Source organism: Epargyreus clarus, unplaced genomic scaffold (genome assembly GCF_041222505.1).
Source record: "Epargyreus clarus isolate Ecla_fem2 unplaced genomic scaffold, WU_Ecla_fem_2.2 ptg000003l, whole genome shotgun sequence".
Lineage (NCBI taxonomy): Eukaryota > Metazoa > Arthropoda > Insecta > Lepidoptera > Hesperiidae > Epargyreus > Epargyreus clarus.
Genome location: NW_027332211.1, coordinates 17,666,943 through 17,688,017, shown reverse-complemented (window position 1 = coordinate 17,688,017; position 21,075 = coordinate 17,666,943). Strand labels below are relative to the sequence as shown.

The following is a 21,075-nucleotide window of genomic DNA, read 5'->3' as shown; positions in this document are numbered from 1 at the left end:
GTTAAACTTTTTTATTTTTATATCTTTAGGTATTAGATATTTATTGTAAGTATTCCATTACAATTTATTACATAGTTTCCTGTTAACACGTGAGATAACCAATTAAAACAAGTGTCCATTAAAAAGTACTGGACATAAAATTAACGGTTTACATTTGTTATATAATTGTCAGTAATCTTTTTGGCCATAAATAAAATTTTATATTTACTGGAGAAATGCGTAATTAGATTTGCCTTTTATCGTATCTATTTGAATAATTATTTCATAGTGGTATACCATCATCATGCAGAGACTGTGGCGGCACCACCATATAATAATCCTCATCACTATCCCTTCTTCTGAATTCATTGACTCTGACTGACGAATCTCTGGCTTAATATAGTTCTATCAACATTTTCAAAATTAGTATGTCACGGATCCTAAGTCCTGCTTCCTATTAGACTGAGCCAGAATCTTCTAATCCTTCTATCAATATTCATTCCACGGTTGGCAATAGATATCCAATTACATCAGTAGTTGCCTAACATGAACTATCAGGTGGACTACATGGGGTCATGTTAGTTATATAAAAATGATGAAAATGAGGTAGAAAAGGTTACGGTTGGTTCAGCAGAACCACCAGTCCAATCATCTCCAGATCCTGCAGGTGTTGTCCTTGGAGGCGGTGATGATGGCGTCGCCAGAGTACGAGTAGGCGCAGGAGAAGATCTCGCCCTGATGTCCTGACAAAACCTGCCGGATAAGAAAAATGCAGACAGGAGTTAGTGAGCTGTCATGAACCCAAGCTAAGAATAAAACTTTTCAAATAAAATTCATAAAATTCCACTTCTAACATTATTGACAGCATCATTACTGGATTAATATCATTGGCAAGTAAAGAACAGACAGATAAGTTTGTCACAAAGCTATACAAATATCCAGTAATCTGGATTAGAACCTCGACGCACCTAGCCCAAGACTATCCAACAGTTATCATTTGAGTTGGCGGCGAATTCTAAAACTTCTTAATCTCCTTAATTGATTTTAGCCTGTAGTTTAATCATCCAGTACACAGCGCTGACGGAATCGAGTAATTGCCGTTGGTAAGTCGACACTTGACATTTGAAGTTGGCCGAAGGTAAGTTTAATTATGATTTTTTTTTAAACTTGTATTCTTATACGATTGAATTAGTAATAGCCCACGCAGTTGGTAAGTGTTCACTGTTGACTTTTGGACATTTGTAACCAATTCCATATACAAAAAGAGTTCTGCCTGAAGTCAATGCGTTGGAATTCCTGACCAATGTAAGCCATACACGCTACCGTAACGCTACGGTTTACCGGACATTTCACCTGCGCAGGTTTGCTTGTACAGGTCAACCGCACGACGGTAACGTGTATGGGGACGTTCCGGTGTACCGCACCGTGTTCAATTATGTAGTTACAGCATCAATTGAAGACGATGACGCGCTGTACGGTGTTATAAGACAGAATTGATTTTTGATCTTGCGCCGGTCGCCTGCACAGGTTCAAAAAACTGCACAGGTGTATTCCGACACACAGTCCAGTGTACTTGCGCAGGCATACTTGAACAGGTAGAACTCTCCGGTGCACCATAGTGTATAATTATGGTAGATATAAGATGCGCGCCTCATATTTATGTCAACTGGTATACACTATAATGCGATTTGATGTAGTACATATAAAGGGTTGTGTAATCTTGTCGATAATAAGTACTCACTTCAGTTCAGGGATATTTTAAGGAGAATAGGTAGAGGTCATGTAGAGCATTACAATGCTCAGACTGAAGTACTATTAGATAACACTAGTACATAATCCTTGTAATCAAGTACCGATCTTCGTATTTCTTTAAATATTGAAATTGTCAGTTAATTAAAATGTTTTTTCTTACATTATTACCGAATTGGAACATGATCTTAGCTGTTAAGATCGAGGAAGATACTCTATCTTGATTTATTCTGTTTAGCAATGCCTATATTGCTGTTTCTTTTGTTAATCCGTTTAATACAATTTAGTTTCTTTCATGAAAACATTTTACCTGAATACAATTTCCAGTGTTAGTGTTCCATACTCTTGCGCTTCTGTCTGCTGATGCTGTGAGGAGACATCCCCCGGCTGGACTGAAACACACCTGGAGGTGCCAAACAAAAAGTTGTTACCGTAAAAAACATGGCCATTAGACTAAGAATATATTTGAGTTGGACTTTAACAATAACTTTTTTCAGAGAAGAATAGTGTTTGGGATCATCTGCCTTTGGATACATCTGAAAATGTAGCTAAATGAGGTATCAGTTCAGAATTTCTTAGGGAATTCGCTAAAACTGAGCCGTACCTATAACACCAAAATATACATACATAAAAATGTGATATATACGAACATAATTTTATGATATGGACGTTATTAAGTTCCACGAACAAATAGAATGTCACGATGCTTCAAGGATTTTATTGTCAAACATCAGTTTAGTCGACTTTAGTCCAATTTGTAAATGGACTTTTACCTTGGAGACTTCCTCCCTATGTCCCTTCATGGTGGCCAGCTCCTTGAAGTCGGAGCGCACGTCGTAGATGCGCGCCGAGCAGTCGCTGGAGGACGTCGCCATGCGCTGCCCAGCCCAGTCGAAGCAGATGTCCAGTACCTGGGAACAGCGTTTAAACCAGGGTGGTAGAACCTTTTATGGCTCGAGTCCGGAGGCACCACTTCCTTTCGGCTGCTGTGTTCCACTAGGATTTCGTAGAGGCATTCCAACATAGTCCTCAGGAGCAGCAACGTATGTGCCGTAGCCGACCCCAAATAGGACTAATTGTATATGGGGTAGGTTACAGACGTCCATAGGCGGCAGTGGCCACTTACCATCGTGTGCTCGTTTGCTATTTCAATATTATAAAAACGACTGAACGATCAGCGATTAATTTTAAAGTAATCCGGAAAGAACTTTTACATAAATGTATAGAATGTGATCGGAAGTTATTTTTACTGCGAAAAGATATTGTAGAGTTCGCGCGTAAGCACTGAAAAATAATGTTCACTGAAAAGTAAACTTAAGAGAGTTAAACAATGTAAAGAATTATGTAACTAATAGTAGAAGTGACGTACACGAATGTTTAAGAGTGAACGCATCATAACTATAAATTATCGATATAGTAATTACAATGTAATCGAACCATTACCTTCATAGTGTTATTGTTAAGGAAAACATTGTGAAGAAAATCTACAATCTAAATACTTATATTTTTTATGATTTATTTTTTTAAAAAGTACCTATATAATTTTTTGCTATTTAAATATTCTTTTATAATAGGTCGGCGTTAGACATAATCTTATCTAATGATAAGTCAGAACTGTTTATGGGTGTAACATACATGTTTTAAAATTTAAAAAAAGGAGGTTAGGATCCTTATATGTCGTTTTTATAATATAGGAGTTGTACATGTCGGCGATATCCCAATACCGCACTTTATTAATAAACTGAACGAAACGACTTTAATATGAGAATCACTTTTATTCACTTTTATTTACAATTCGGGCAGAGTAACGGCTTACACGAGTGATTAAATGCGAATGAACCACGCTCTACCAGCGCGTGGACTTAAATACTACTCGAGTGACAAACAGCGTAAGAACTACCCTCTCACATCACTTGTTTTGTTATAACAAGTGACGTGATTCACAATAAATTTAACTATTAATAAAATAACATTATATTTAAAATATTGTTTTAAAAATACGAGAATAAATATTTAATATTATTATAATTCATATAATTTATTTGGTATGACTAATAAAGTGTGTTGAAGTACTACCGGAAATCGTCCATATTTTAATCTAAATATTAATTCCACATTGACAATCAAAATTAACATGATAAACATTAATATTATATATTATAAAATGTCTCGCCGCCCATACGGCCATCCCTGACTCAGCGCGCTCTCTGCGCAATTCTGGTGTTACAAAAATAAACCCAAAATAAATATAACATAGTTATAAAATGCCTCGCCGCCCATACGGCCATACTGATTCAGCGCGCTCTCTGCGCAATTCTGGCGTTACAAAAATAAACCCACCATAAATATGACATAGTCAACACACACATCAGGCATCACCCATCCTGCGATCTAGCCTCCAAGACCGGGAAAAGGAAACGCATGGTGGCCAGCCAGCGTCAGGGAAAGGAAATGCGGACAACACAATACAATAAATATAACACACATCAGGCTTCACCCATCCTGGGATCTAGCCAATACACAAATCAGGCATCACCCATCCTGGGATCTAGCCCCCAAGACCGGGAAAAGGAAACGCATGGTGATCAGCCAGCGTCAGGGAAAGGAAATGCGGAAATCAGGCATCACCCATCCTGGGATCTAGCCTCCAAGACCGGGAAAAGGAAACGCATGGTGATCAGCCAGCGTCAGGGAAAGGAAATGCGGAAAGGAAATAAATAAAGCGTAGTTAGAAATTGTTTCAAAGTTCTCATTTACAAGATCATCCGCCCATACGGGTGATTTATCACTTTCATCAAATGGATCTGCCTGTCCAACAGGGGCAGGTCTTAAACAGTCATGACTAACGATATTTTCAGAGCATTCGCGTATATTTTACATGTTTCAATTTATAACGGTCGTTAGGTAGAATTTTCATAATTTCTATCAGGCCCTCAAATTTAGGTCCCAGTTTTGTAGTATGACGTTCATGAATCTCCAACAAACAAAATCTCCAACTTGAAAATGTTTGATTTTAGCTTTACATTTATCAAACCTACATTTTTCATAACTAGCATATATTTCAAATCTCATTTATTCAAAATTGATTCATATACTCCGAACACTTATTGAAAGGAGAAGAAGCGGCGCAAGAAACTCCATACGTGTGCAAATTTGCATCTTTTTTTTTTTAAAGAAAATAATTTGTTAGAAAAAGTAGAAATGAAGGTTCGGCGGTCCAAATTGTGGCGTTGTGGCACCCAAGGACCACGCGCTCCCCGACCACTCACTTGCAGCAGGTATCGACAAACCACCCCTGATGTCTCTCCAGCTAGTGCCATCTCTTACTTCCGCACAATACAACCGTGCTCGATTTCGACCTCTTTTACATTACTATCACTTTTCTAATTAAACAAAATTTTACACAAAATGGATCGGTCGCATTGTCTGTATAAGATTCCACATTTTCTACAACACCACTTAAACAAAAGAATTAGTCCCTTAACATTAAACTCAAACGCGTAAAATAAATTCCAACGAATTATTATTATATATATATTTTTTTTTGTTATAAACTCAAGAGCTTAGCTGACCAATTCCTAATTACTAAAATTACTTAGACCAAATACATCAAATAATTCGAGACATTTAAGCACTACATGTGATCGATGGATACGCATAGCCCAGTAACCTCCTGTTACTTTTTATTAACGCAAATCCACTCACATGAATACACATAGTTTCTACTGAAACTAGACCTCCGCCATAGCTGCCTGCCCACCGAATACTACGGCTACACGACAACCTCTGGTACAGTCCGATCAACATGTTTACTCAAGTTCTCAAGTCATTATTGTAACTACTTTAAATGAATTTAGTCAGCTTAGCACCAATTACCCCGTAATATACCCTATTTGTATATAGAAAAATAAAATGAGAGAAGTCTGGAAGTTCATCAAGGACATTTAAACCAAAATTTTAAATGTTCTAACCTAAATCACCTTCACCTTGCTCAATACAACACACCGTTAAATTCAAACACGAGCGCCACTGAACGCCACGGTATCGTATCTTTGCTGAACCCATATCACAAACACGTCTATTGAGCCTTTACCGAAGACAACTCTATTCGCTTCATCAGAAAAAGAAATGAGGGACCTAATGAATCGGTTTGAGAGTACAAGCTTGGACTTTGGCCTTTTGATAAACAGGAGCAAAACTAAAATTATGATGATCGACCGTTCAGAGTCACTACAATGAACAAATCTGCTCAGCGACTTCGAAATCGTCAATGAATTTCAATACCTGGGGTCAGTCATTAATGATAAAGGAAACTGCGAAACTGAGATACGACGCCGCATCGGTCAGCTAATAATCTCGTGGACAGCCTTCCGGACCAACGCATCCATCTTAAAAGAATTACACCTAGAGCATTCCCAACGTCTCTCCAGCATTTGCCTGCACCGCATACTTAAATACTTCGGTCATATAGCCCGAAGAAATAATAACAACCTAGAAAAGCTATTGGTGACAGGCAAGGTGGAGGGCAAAGACCCAGAGGACGCAGCCCAAAACGATGGTCAGACCAGGTATCGGACCATCTAAAGATACCGGTCAGCGAGGCGATACACCAGGCCACTAATCGCAATCTCTGGAAAGACGCTATAAAGCAAAGAAGTCACGATCCTCAGCTTGAGGGACCGACTATAGAGAGAGAGAGAGAGAGAGAGTCTCCATTGAGCAACGTGTAGACTATTAAAATTGCATTAATACGACAACCTTCAGAAATTTTTCACAAGAAATGAGTGTACCCGCAAAATCGCAAAATTCGTAATTCGTAAGTAAATTCTTTCCAAACAGTAGTCAAATCCTGGTAGCCAAATTATTAACAAACCGTCAAGTACCTCAATTTTTAAAGTATAAAGTCACTTACCGAAAAGGCTCCTACCAACTCACCGCCTTGGTTTTACCAGTCAAAAGTATCCTGCCTTATAGCGTAACATTAGCCACCTTCCAGTACGTTCGCGGTCAACACAAGTCCAGCGTCGTTGCAATACCACCAATAAACAGCTATAGTAGATTCTTATCCTGTGAACACTCAAACATTATGTGAACATTATAAAACTACAAGATAGAAATAAATTGAAACAATAGACCACCCAAGTGATAATAAGTATCAAAATGGCAACGTGTCGCCCGTATGAAATAAACTTGTCATACTACACTAGGGTCCACCCCAAAATTGCACTGCTCCATACGTTCAGTCCCGCTATAATCAAAGCATCCGACGGCTGTCATACGCTTTACCAACGGCGTGGCTTCCTAAGGCTTCGTTTAAAGCAATCCCAGGAAAATCACCAAACACGCGCGCCAAATGTGCGCGCCATTGCCCCAAACCAATAAATGTCACCATTGATCTCCATCATGACCATGTGGACACGTAGGTCCATCCCACCGCTGCTGTCGGCGATATCCCAATACCGCACTTTATTAATAAACTGAACGAAACGACTTTAATATGAGAATCACTTTTATTCACTTTTATTTACAATTCGGGCAGAGTAACGGCTTACACGAGTGATTAAATGCGAATGAACCACGCTCTACCAGCGCGTGGACTTAAATACTACTCGAGTGACAAACAGCGTAAGAACTACCCTCTCACATCACTTGTTTTGTTATAACAAGTGACGTGATTCACAATAAATTTAACTATTAATAAAATAACATTATATTTAAAATATTGTTTTAAAAATACGAGAATAAATATTTAATATTATTATAATTCATATAATTTATTTGGTATGACTAATAAAGTGTGTTGAAGTACTACCGGAAATCGTCCATATTTTAATCTAAATATTAATTCCACATTGACAATCAAAATTAACATGATAAACATTAATATTATATATTATAAAATGTCTCGCCGCCCATATACACGAGCATGCAGTCTGCCTGATGGTAAATGGCTACTGCCACCCATGGACATCGGTAATCAACCCCAGATGGGGTTAGATTCCTATTTGAGGTCGGCCACTGATACGCCGCTACCTCTCAGGACTAAGCTGGAACGCCTCGGAAAAGTATGTCTCCCTTACCACATTTCACTTCAAACCAGAACACAGCAGTGCTTAGCGCTGTTGTTATAATAAAAATAGGTGTGGCGGTGGTACCACCAGAGCCAAACCATAAAGAGGTCTACCACCTTCAATTATATGTATTGTTTTATTCCAAAAGGTCATGATATCCTAAGAATTTCCAACAATTCTGTTGTCTTACTTCATCAGTGTGTCCAGCGACGGTGGCGAGGCAGGCGGTCTTGCGCGCGTCCCACAGCTTCGCGCTGCCGTCCAGCGAGGACGAGCCCACCAGCGAGCTGTCCCAGTTGTACTGCACGTTCGATATCTCGCCGCTGTGGCCCTCGAACACTGAAACCCGACTATGGACAGGGTGTGAGCAAAGTATGGGGCTTAACATGACTCCTAGGGGGTCGCAAAGCTTCTATAAGGGGTTGCGGGGCGAAAGTGTCGCAGTAATAAGAAAAAAAATCTAGTAATAGACTTTTTAAAAGAATACTAATTAAATGAAAAGCAGAATAATTATTAGAAAGTAATAGTAGAATAATCATTATTTATTAACTGTATTAATACCTAAGTATAGCTGATATTCATGTAAATAAAATATTTACTTTAACTTAATTGATACCAAATGATAAAATAGGGAAGTGACTACTTATTTTCCATTCCTTGGAGCAAGTTTCGTTCGACAACAACTAACAACAACGACGACAAACGACTTTCGTTGGCGTGATAAGAGTTCAAACCGTAACAGGTGCCAAGTTCGATAGCATTTTAACGATCATAACTATACGAACGTACGTTTGTTTGTCAGAGATTTTCAATTTACAACTTGGCAAGTTTTATATCTAAATTATTTGTTGCATAAAATATTGTAAATTCTCAATTTGTGAGAAAATATTAGTTGTCAAAAGTGCTCTACAAATATAAGCGCCTAATCCTTTTTACTAAGCAATTTGTTCAAATTGATTTTATTATAAAACAAAGTACGAGGATTCTACACAGTACACTAAAAACAAAATGTTTACTCACTCTTTAACTCGAGTGTCCCACATGGAAATGGTGCCATCGAAGGACCCTGTGATGAGGCTTTGACCTTCGTTCGGGTCAAACTGGAGGGCGATTACTTCAGCCGTGTGGCCCGTGTAGTTGTGGATTTCAGCTCCTATACACAGAATTATGAAATTAGGTACCTATATAATATTTTTGCTTTCATTATTGACATGTGCTGCTTACCTAAATTGCATTGGACGATAATAGACATCATCGTAATATCTATACTAGTTTTATGTTACAGAGTCTGCCCCACTGCTTTAGTCTGAATTTTTAAGATATTTATGGACATAAGGCGTCCTGACTTATTACTATTAATAAGCAATAGTGATTAGGCGAACGCTTATAACATCTTTAAATTCAATAATAATAAAAGCTTTCATTCATGGCATCTTTATACTATTGTTATATGACAATAGTACAGCCGTAGTATTCTACCACCGACAAAACTTTATCTTTACCTACGAGTATATTTACGGATGAAAGTCCTGATGGCAAGTGATCACTGATCATTGCCGCCCATAGACATTTGTGACTAACTCCATATAGAACAGGTATCATCAACAAACCTCTAACAAAATAGAAATCACCGAAATATAGGTTTGTAAAAAGAATGTAGTCCTACCAGTGCTAGCATCATACAGCTTGGCGGTGGAGTCCATCGAGCCAGTGGCCACATGGTCCCCCTTGGCGCTGAACTGTGCCGCGACCACCTCGCCCGTGTGGCCCCACAGCGTGGCCAGGCACTCCCCGGTCTGCGGCTCCCAGATCTTCGCCGACTTGTCGAAGGAACCCGTTACTACGCGGTCACTTGTTGGAACAAAACGTGAGAATTGACGCTATAGATATAACTAGACATTTTATTAGAAATTTTACTTTTTTGCAATAATGATGAAAATGAATACATAATGTAAATGCAATGTTCTAATTTTATTATTGATTATACATTACACCTCGGAAACGGTTTCGGAAATCTTCAAAAGGTACCCGATGACGTGGGAGCGACGCCGGGTTATGTGGGATTTTTACCGCACTAAAACCCCCCGGTGGCCGTCCTCAGCGCTTGTTGGAGAACTCCAGGATCTCCGACGGAACACAACCGGAGTCCTCCAAGCGCGATGCCCGGATTGGGCTCTGCCCTGGGGGAGCGTTCGCTCCTCCCAAGACACCTGATGATTACGACGGTATACCGCCGTCCTTCCCGGGGTAGCATACTGGACGGTTCGAGCTCCCACTCTTGCCGCCCGCAACCCAGGAAGCCCCCTTTTAGTCGCGTCTTACGGCAGGTAGGGGATGCTGTAGCCCTATTCTAGGGCAACTACCGGAACTACGTGAACATATACATTACCCCTGTGAAATGCAAAGAATATGTTTCAACCTTGAAGTAACATTGTGAAATATACATACTTAGACATTACTAAAATTAAAAACTACGACCTCACAAACTATATAATTACAGTATGTTCACATTATTGTTCGCGTAGATATTTCTCTCTATTATTGTTTGTGTTTCAACATAAACATAGCGATATGTATCTTTTCCTTTTGAAAGGTAAAACTTTTTGATTATTTTACAAGGAATTACTTCATTTAATTCTTCATCATTTTCTAATTACGCCATGTTAGTTAACGAAATGTCGTGTGAAAATGTAAATTAAATATTAAATACTAACCAAGCAGGAAAGTTAAACCCAACAGAGTACACGACGTTTTGGTGGCCCGATAGAGTCTTCAACTCCTTGCCCGACTCTACATCCCATACCTTGCAGGTTCTGTCGTAGCTGCCCGAGAGACATCTGTAAATGTAAATTAAGATGAATATTCTAAGATAAGTAAAAGTAGAGTTATTAAAGATAAAAGTCATTTTAGGTGCGTAGCTCCGTTGGAACGCTTCGGTTATTTATGTCTTCCTTACCAAGTTTTTCAAAGCAGCACACAGTAGCACTGAATTCTGCTGTAATTAGGCAGAAAAAGGTATGGCAGTGGTGCCCCCGGAGTCGAACTACAAAGGGTTCTGACATCATGCTGTTTTCTGCTTTCATAAGTGGGATAAATTAAACTTGTATTTTAGCAGTTCCAGCTTAGTATTCAGGTAACCCGTACCCACCGAGCGTGCTCGAACCGTAGTTGACTTCTTATTATTTGGAGTTGGTAGCAGATACACAAGCTTGGCATTCACCAAAATCAGGTGTGCTTTTATGCTAACCCTATAATACCTACTTTTACATAATAATATATGATTTTATTGTATGAAATACCTATTTCCACTTTTATCAAACGCAACATTGGTGAGAGGCAGCACGTGGGTCAGCAGGGTCTTGTATATGTAGAACCTCTTGCCCGTGGGGCCCTCGTGCTCGATGCGCCTCTTCAGGGTCTCCAGACACTGCTCCAGCTGCTCCCGGACTTCCTCTGTGATGAGCACCTCCTTTTGGTAGAGCCGGTCGGCGATTTCTTTTATGTTTGAACTGTGGAAAATGAAATGCTTTCATGCAAAAGGGTTTAAAAAGATAATTTCAATGAGACGGAGAATATTTTCTTGTCAAAAAAGATGATTTGAAAGGTGTTAGTACCAGTGTTAGACTGGAAATGCAGTAGTGTTCGATCGGAAATAGACAACCGACACATCTATTTCTAGTGTAAAGCACTTTTTGCGTTTCGGTGGAAGAGTTATATATAAGCTGGCTGATTTATATATGGGACCACTATCTTATACCTATTGGTAATGGACTTAAGATATAACTCATGTTTTACATGGAATTAGTTACAGATAGGCATTGGCAGCAGTAAAAACAACCAACAGATGAAGTGCAAGCTCGTTTGCTACTTCAATATTATAAGAAAAGTTTTATAGCAAAAACTACGATACAATTCTACTCCGTAGCCCCACTCGCACTTGACCAATTTTCAATATAAAACGAAGATTGCCTATTTCGTTTAAATGATAACATCTGACATGCTATTACAAAATTCTTTCGGAAGGCTGCAGTGTATGTTACTGTTATCAAGATGCTGCTACGGAAATCCAAATGGCAAAAATATAGGAAATGCACTCGTGTAACAGATAGTACAAATATATTTATAGACTGATTCTGAAGGAGTATTTAGATTATATATTAAACGATAAACGTATGCACTATGGTATATGGTATACGCTTATCAGAAATAGTTTTCTGCCCAATTAAAATAGTTATAAATATAACGCTCTTTTTTAAATTAAAGAATATATTTAAAAAGTCGTGTATTTGTACAGCACATGTAAGTGCTGCTGCTGTGCTCTACTTTGAAGAATGAGGTGAGGTAGAGACAGTAGATTACAGATGTTTATGGCCAACAGTGCTCACATCAGGTAACCTGTTTGTTCTTTTGTCATTTATATATAAAAAAAAAACAATTTGAAGTAGAAAAGTATATAAAGTCCCTAAAAGTAGTAATAGTTAGATGAATTTGGACATTCGGTGAATCGATTATTATCGGACGATTTCCAGATCGTATCACAAATCTCTAAGATAAAGTTTAAATAGGTCGTTCATAGACAAACGCTATTACAACATTTATATGATTACATACACGATAAGAACATGGTTTGAATTGAAATCGTTTTAGTGAGAATAGTAAAATGATATATTTTTTATGGAAAACGTGTCTGTATGGGGATTTTTTGTCGATGCTTCTGACACTGAAAGAAATATCTTTATAAAGCGGTGATACACTGTTGACAAAGCAGTATGCAGTCCACCTGATGGTAAGTGGTCACTGCTGACCTTGAACGTTTGTTTTCCACTCCATATAGAACAGGGGTTTCACCATAAGGCAGTTAACGCATTGCCACTTCTGAGGACTAAGATGATCGTATTGTCTGTAAGTTAGCCAGCATCCATACCCTTCCGCCAAAACACAAGTGTTACTTCACGCTAGATAAAGGCGTGGCGGTGGTAACCCCTGGTTGTATCATAGAAGCTCTACTACGTTTCGATTGTTTTTTTAATATACAAGTAGCAGATGAGCATACAATCACTCGATAATAAGTGGCCAGTGCCGCCCATTGGTGCCTGTAATCAACCCAGATAAGATTAGATTCCTACCTGAGGTCGGCCACACATCCACCGCTATCCCTGAGAACTAAACTGGAATGCCTCTAAAAGTATGTCTCTCTTACCATACCCTTTTAACTCTAATAAATCAGAGCTTAACACTTTTGTTCTTAGGGAGACATACGATATGGCGATGGCGCCGCCGGAGTCACATAGTCAATTTGCCAACTAATTAACACGCGATCTATATTTTATTATAAAAAACAATGAAAATACTTTTGCAATATTTTTGCAAAAACAACGTACTTGCTATTTAAATCCAGGAGATCTATGTCCTTGTTCTTAACGACACCCTTCTGGGAGTACTCCAGCACGATCCCCGGGGGGTGGTACCGCAGGTGGAACTTCAGCAGCTTCATGTTTTAGGTCAGTTGCGAACCATTTCACAGTTTTGCGATTTTTTGTAAAAGGTATTTCAAAAATTTACTGTCAGATTTTGTCAATAATGCGTTGCTATGACAACTGGTTTTAAGGCGTTCCACTGAAGATCGTGACTACCATTGAATAACTATTTCGTTTTTTAGGGTTTCGTATTTAAATTTTTTTACTGATGGTTTACATTGTTTTAATTTAATACGTTTTGTAACTATTACTGCTAATTAGTGTTGAAGAGGATGTAGTATGTATTAAATGAAACTAAAATAACAATTCAACGGTTATCGCGTTGTGCGATGATATGAGTATTTTAAATTTTGTATTTCAGTGATGCAGTTGTAGATTTTATGCGTTTTACTTGAGCATAGAAATAATTGGATCGACCCATCTCTTATCATACCCTTCCAGATTTTTGAGATTCTTCTTAATCGTTATTTTAATAGGAAAGGGTCCGACAGTTGCATATTCTTATGGTAGAATACGAGGGGAGAAGTCTATGACACTTTAAGTACGACTATAGTTGTAGACCACTAATCGTCAGACCTTAGTTGTCAAGTGGAACATGACCCCGTAGTCAGTACGTGAATTCACTTGCAATAAAGTGTCATCATAGTAATACAATAGATCATTCATTGTGTATCTATGAGGTAATTTGTTTGTAAATAAGGTTGCGTCAGAGCTCCTGATGACCTTCATTACAACCTTAATTTTATTTCAATAGCTAATTAGTCTGTAATATGAGCAGAGCAATATTATTATGTATGTAGTAGAGACTCTACATTACTGTATTCAAACAGGATTTAAATATGGCTTGCCACCCATTAGTTTTCTTTTGCTTGAGTAAGTGCCTAGCAATGTGGTAATTGCGACTAGCTTTGATGCGACTATATCAAATGTCTTAGCGATTATTTTGTATTTTAGTAACTTGCCCGTTATTCTAAAAATAACATGAACGCTCCAGCGAACATATAAAAATTAGTTAATCCTGGCTAGGTAGAAAAATAAATGATGTATTTACAATTCATTCCAGGTACAAATACTGTTTTTGTGGACTGTTTATAGCTTCCAAGACACAGGAAATCGAAGTATTAGGGAATGAGTGCCTAATTTTTTGTATATACGAGTAATATCCAGTGTATACGAACCGCTATATTAGGGCCAAAGTATTCTATATATCTCAAATTGGACCAAGTTACAAATATGAGCAAAATTTCACAATGAGGTACAGTGTTTAGAGGTTGGTGTGAAGAAAGTGAAGAAACGTCGTGATACGAGATTTTTATGTCAGTATATAAGATATAGATCGAAGCTGTTACAAATCCATCTCGTAATAGAAAAACAATGAGGTCGACGCATCATCTCGGTATACGCGGTCGAGGCCTAAGACGTATCTAGATTTCGGAACAAAAGCCTCGACACTGCCCCAGATTCCCATCTTCTCAGCTTACTTGGGGCAAAATAGCTCCCATATTAGGTCTATGTGTACTGGTACAAGTTGTTGTGCGATTTTACGATTATTTGTCGTTAGGGCAAAATAATAAGTTAGTTTAATAATGAAGAGAGAAACAGTTGTTTTTTAGACCTTAAGATAATGTCGCAAAATTGAATGTTTTTGCAGAAATTGAAATCTTGCAGTGGCGTAAAACAGAAGAGAATCTCTTACAGTATATATGCTTCGACTTGGGTTAGGTATGGCGGTGTGTCTCCGGAGTCGAACCACAAAGGATCGTACCACTTCACAAAGTTTTCTACCATTATATATTTATATGTTTATAATACTAGCATTGAAAAAATACTTTCAATACACACTCGTATCATTTCCAGCAGTAAAAACCATTTCTACGGTTATAAATAGGCTTCAAAAATTTAATTTAAAAGTACTTTTCAAAAAAAATGTATTTGTATGAAATGAACCTATGAATGAGGTTTCTTTTCAGGTCTTAGCATATTGGCACCTGTGTAGAATACGGAAGCGCTTTGCTAAGCGACCTTAAGAAAGAGCGGTCCGTTCATCACGTATTGTGCGCTTTTTGTTAAGAAGTGTGTTATGTTGCAGTTACCGTTTTTCAGCACATAGTAATTTCTTTGTCACATAGTAGTTAAGTCGATGAAGTGGCTACTGATGCTGGTAGCGTAGATTCATATTAGCCTGTTCTAAAGATGATTGGACTTACGAAGAAACATTGAATATAGATTAAAAATAGTTGAACTCTTCATGGTTCGAAAGTCAAGTTACAGTTTCTGACTTATACTCGTATCAGTAATGATAGCACGAAAACTGTCATGTTATGGTTTGAAACGTAGTAAGGTAGAGCCTAAAATACTATACGAGGCACTCCAACTAAGTCCCATAAGATTTATAATCAGGTGAAGTGGATACTCGTTTTTCGAATGTAGAGTGAAATTCGAACTCGAATGTAGAGAGAGTAAAAACTGCCAATCGTCCATCAATACGAGTATTTTAGTTTAATCGTGTTTTAACACGTTAGCTGCGGAACGCGGCTTAAAACACCTCGTCCATGTCTGGTCGTTATAGCGGTAAGAAAAAACTTTAACTTCTCTGTGGTGCGAGAGGCATAACTTCCGTCGGGTTCAGTGTAGGAGAGTGATAACTATATGTTTGTGATGTGCTACTGATTCCTAGTTCTATGGTACACTAACCTAATGTCGGGTTTGTTAGACCTCGTACCGCACTGAACAAATAATAATGCTAACACAGTGCGGAACGAGGTTGGGAACGCCTCGTTTCCCCACGCACCTCGTACCGCACCCCACGCTAGCTTCACGTGGTTAGTGTTGTGCAACGCAGTCGAGGCTGCGTAGCGACGAAGTAGGACCGCTGTCTTTATGTTGAAAATTATCATGTCGAAACGTTGCCGAAAAAAGTTGATCATGGAGGAAGATGAAGAAAAACCGGTTGAAAAATCTGAGCCAGAATCAGAATACAGGAAGTTATTTCAAAAACAGGTAAGTCACAAATATACTCTGTCTAGGTGAAAGTCCAGTAGTGAGACTTGGCAGGCTAGGCGTATATCCGTATAGTAAGAAATTACATTATAGATAATTACGTTTCCTGTTATGGTTCAAACAAAAGTTAAGTAGCTACATTATTGATATAGGAAACGTAGGCAAAATCGTTACCGAGTATTCCGATTACTCTTTACCCTAATCTACTCGCTCCTACTTTTCAGAATCCACTGCAAAGAAAGCACATCATCTCGATAAGGGTCCAAAGAAGAAGAGATGTGTCGGATGCTACGAAAAACTCCGCACATTCTTGACATGTCGTGAGGCAGACAAAAAAACAAAAAAAAAATCTCACGGAATGCACTGTTTGCAAAAAACCTTATTGTCTGAAATGTTTCAATGAAAAACATCCATAACTTTTCCCCTTTTTGTATTCATTCTGTCCATAACGTTGATAAATAAAAACAATAAAATAAAATCGATATTTATTTTCCCATCACTAAATTATATGGAAACCTGCCATTTTTCAGTGCGGTCCGAGGTGCATTAGTCCCACATTTTATTTTACCCATAGAATCTAAAGTAACGAATTTAACCAAGGGCGGCGGCAGTTTTAGGTTAATCAACTCATTGTTAATAATAATCAAGACAAAAGCCGTCGATTTTGTCTTATTTGGCGCCAAAAAAAGGATTTTAGTCTCCTTCGGGCGGTGGGATTTAACACGCCTCGTGCCGCCACAATGTCGGATATAGGACGAGGTTTAAAACAACTCGTAACGCAGTAATGGAAAGTACAGAAAAATCTGTGCCGCAGGGAACGTGTTAAACGAAGGATATAGAATGGTTTATCTAAGAGACTTTATCAGTCTATGTACTCAGCTAATTTATTACCCACGCGCATTCTTTCAACAATACCAACAAACAAAGTAGAGTTCTTGTGTGAAATTCTGCATGCCACTGCACAAAGGAGGCTGGATGTTTTTTGCGATGAGAATAAAGTAGGCTTAGCAAGCCTATGGCATACGTCACAGCCGCGGCATTTCCGTCAGGGTGGCCATGTTACGGAATTTGGACAGGATATTAGTGTTGTGCAATGACATACTAGTGAAGTGAAATAGTAATAATGTTAATAGTGTGGTTATATAATTAAGGGTATGTTGTGCAGACCTTTCTGATTATGATGTTTAAACGTGAGGGAAATGTTGCCTAAATTCCACAGGCCTGTTTCTATTCAATTTGCATGCTATGCATTTTCAAAAGCAGTATTTAATATGAATTAAACTTACCAAAAACTGTTTTGTTACGGTATTGAAATGGTACACTTTTGAGCTTAAGAAAATTGAGATAATTTAACAATATTAAATTTTCAATAGCAGTGTTTAATATGAATTAAATGATATGATATGATATGATATGATATGATATGATATGATATGACAAATATGAATGATGTTAAACTTATAATGTTTATTATCTAAAGAGTAGCTTTTAATTTGGTAATGTGAAAATTAAACATTGAAAAATTGTGTTTGAACGAGAAACATATTTCTTTATACGAAAGCCCTATTTAGGTAACAAATTTTAATGAGCAACTTGTACAGTATGATGTATACTGTACATTAGAAGTTATTTACACCACAATTATTTCACATTATATACAAGAACAAAGTTAGGTATTTTTAACATTCGCGTGTTACGGATTGATGGTTGATTTTATTACCGTCCTGCATCGAATCCATTATTTCGTAAGTCGCTTTTAATTACTAGAGAAATGTACAAATAATGTACAATTTGAATGGTTATAAAGCATTCGTCTGGAACAATTAAAAATGATTGATATGTGTAATGAGGATGAGAAATTAAACTGGTGACGTTTAAAGGAATTGAAAAAGTGTACGTAAGTTAAATTGTATAGTTGCTTCATTAATGGTATATATTACAATTAACCAATATGTAACAAACAAAATAATTTACGATTTCCATAGGGGTATCTACTACAATGAGGAGGGACCCCATGGACATCTGTAATCATCTATGGTGAGGCGTACAGTAGTATCTAAGGTTACGCATGGATACTTTGCTGCCCCTGAAGACTAAGTTGGAACGTCGCTTGTAAGGGTATTGCCCTTATTACACCCATCAAACCAAAACACAGTAGCACTTAATACTACTGTTTTCGTAACAGTAGTAGTAACAGAAAAAAATAGACGTCGCGGTGTTGCCTCCGGAGTCGAACTGGGAACCATCGTATTCGTGAGGGATTAAGCAACCTTCAAAATATATTAAATCTACACCACATATTAATTCTACATAAATAAAGAAACGACTCTACATGTTAATCCTATTTTAACTGTTAAACCTACAATCACTGTAATTGTAATAGATTCATCTCTATATAACACTAGCAGAACCCGCGGCTTCGCCCGCGTAAAAAATATGATATGACATACAAATGACTGTAATCGTAAATTTGTAACCTTTAACAATTTTAAACGATAAAGTAGCATTAATATTTAATTAATAAAAGCTTGTTTCCGTCACTGTGTACCTAACTTGGTCAAGCTTTCTTCAGAAACATACACTAAAACTCTAATTAGTGGACTGTTATGAAACTTTCTTTAAAATATAAGTTTCACGTAGGATACACTATTTCATACGACAGGCAGGGGATACTGTAGCCCTGTTCTAGCCCAAAATTTTAATCCAAGGTCTATGTGTCTACCACATCACCATCACTAATCCACACATAATCACAACCATACTCCACGGCAGGACAAAATGTTGGCACGCAGTGTGTCCAAAGTAGTTGCAATGTACCTAATCAGTATACCATAATGTAGGCCAATTTGTATAAAGTTACTCATTATCCTATATGAAATTTGCACCCGTCCACGTTGTCGTGCATTTGTCTGAATAGACGTTATCTGAAATTTCACGTTTCTAACTTCGAACCTAAAAGATTCCCGTATACATACATATAACACTTCTTTTACCTCCTTAGTAGAATTTCAAAAACATTCCTATTCCTAAGCTAATATTCAACACCAGCGGTCGGCAACCCGACACCCACGGGTGGTGTGGTGGTGTGGTGGACCGCGACTTTCCCTTGTGGCCCGCGGGTCTACGCGTTACTAATAATTGGCCAAGCGCAAGTCAAACCCGCACCTGGAGGGTTCCGTACAACCAAAGTTTTCATTTTTTTCCAAGCGATCCTTTTTGTTTTCAACTTTTTTTTTATTTTTAGTATTTGTTGTTATAGCGGCCACCGTTATGTATCCTCTGTAAGAATTTCGAATGTCTATCTATTACGGTTCCAAAGATAGAGCCCTGTGACATACGGACAGACGAACAGACAGCGAAGTCTTAGTAATAGTGTTCCGTTTTTATTCTTTAGGTGCGGAACCCTAAAAAACCGCTGTTCTGCACTTCAGCATTCGAAATTCCCATGTTAAAAATATATGTTACGTCGGCCCGTGGAATTTCGCCCTACACTAAACCTTTCTGCACTCTGTTCTTTTTCCAGACACGCCAAAGGAAGTAACTTCAATAACGGTTTTTAAAGAAACTTTATTTACTTATAGTAGGTACCCTAATGGGGTTGATTGTTGAGTTGCTAAAATTGCTGAAACAGATGTGTAAACAGAAAGGCATAATGCATATACCCTTTTATAGCCCTCTTAAGGGTTGATCTAAAAAACAGTGACTCAGATGCTTCATCGAGTCTAATGATAATTTTTCATAGTGGTTGGTTTCAAATTAACGGTTTATAAAATAAAGTTCCAACCCCTATTTAACGACCTTAAGGGTAGATTGTCCATAAACGGTGTTAAAGAAGCTCTATTATTTTGAACCAGAAAGTTAAATGCTATTTTCACAATCCTTGTTTCCAAATAACGGATTTTAAAATAAAGTTCTATCCCCCTTATTTTTAATCAGAAAGCTGAATACCAATTTTCATGGACTTTGATTCAAAATCTGCAGACTTCCCCCCCTGAACTTTCAACCCCTATTTTACCCTCTTAAGGGTAGATTTTCCATAAATGGTATTAAAAAAGTTCTATTATTTCCAACAGGAAAGCCAAATGCAAGTTTTAACGGAGTTCGAAATAAAATTCCAACCCCCATTTAACGATCTTAAGGGATGATTTTTCAAAAACAATGAAATAGGTGTTTAATTATTTTCTATCGAAAACCCAAATACCGATTTTCGCACACTTTACATTAAAACTGGGGGACATTCATACAAACTTACAACCCTTATTTAACCCAAATAAGGGTTGATTTTCCAAAAAACGGTAGTATCAAAGTTCTACTATACCTAATCAGTAAGGCAATGGCTAACTTTCATAGTGCTGGCTTTCAAATTGGCAAATTTTAAAATAAGCTATGAACCCCTATTTTATCAACTTAAGGGTTGATTTCCCGAAAATGGTGAAATAGGTGTTTAATTATTTTCTATCGAAAACCCAAATACTGATTTTCATACAGTTTACATCAAAACTGGCGGACTTTCATACAAACTTACAACCCTTATTTAACCCACATAAGGGTTGATTTTCCAAAAACGGTAGAATTAGAGTTCCACTATATCTAACCAGTAAGGCAATGACTAACTATCGTAGTGCTGGCTTTCAAATTGAAAATTTTTAAAAAAAAGCTGTCAATCCCTATTTTACCAACTTAAGGGTTGATTTTCCAAAAATGATGAAATATGTGTTTTATTATTTTCTATCGAAAACCCAAATACCGATTTTTATACAGTTGACATGAAAACTGGGGGACTCTCATACAAACTTACA

The 21,075-nt window shown here is 37.7% G+C and overlaps 1 protein-coding gene across 1 annotated transcript; it reads right to left on the bottom strand.

The window, feature by feature from the left end:
• Window positions 1-559: 559 nt before the first annotated feature.
• Window positions 560-13,397, bottom strand: LOC140756266 (uncharacterized). The gene is made up of 9 exons (XM_073091747.1): window positions 13,181-13,397; window positions 11,099-11,308; window positions 10,514-10,636; window positions 9,466-9,650; window positions 8,820-8,952; window positions 7,990-8,149; window positions 2,502-2,639; window positions 2,039-2,131; window positions 560-732 (listed from the first exon to the last, which is right to left on the bottom strand). The coding sequence occupies exons 1-9, from the start codon at window positions 13,291-13,293 to the stop codon at window positions 628-630; spliced, it is 1,260 nt and encodes a 419-aa protein (XP_072947848.1). The 5' UTR covers window positions 13,294-13,397; the 3' UTR covers window positions 560-627.
• Window positions 13,398-21,075: the final 7,678 nt, after the last annotated feature.

Coding starts and splice junctions, on each gene's coding strand:
- LOC140756266 (XM_073091747.1), bottom strand. CDS start 13,293: ATGAAGCTGCTGAAGTTCCACCTGCGGTACCACCCCCCGGGGATCGTG. Junction 8,953..9,465: donor GCTGTATGATGCTAGCACTG/GTAGGACTACAT, acceptor TTCTGTGTATAG/GAGCTGAAATCCACAACTAC. Junction 733..2,038: donor ACACTGGAAATTGTATTCAG/GTAAAATGTTTT, acceptor CTTATCCGGCAG/GTTTTGTCAGGACATCAGGG.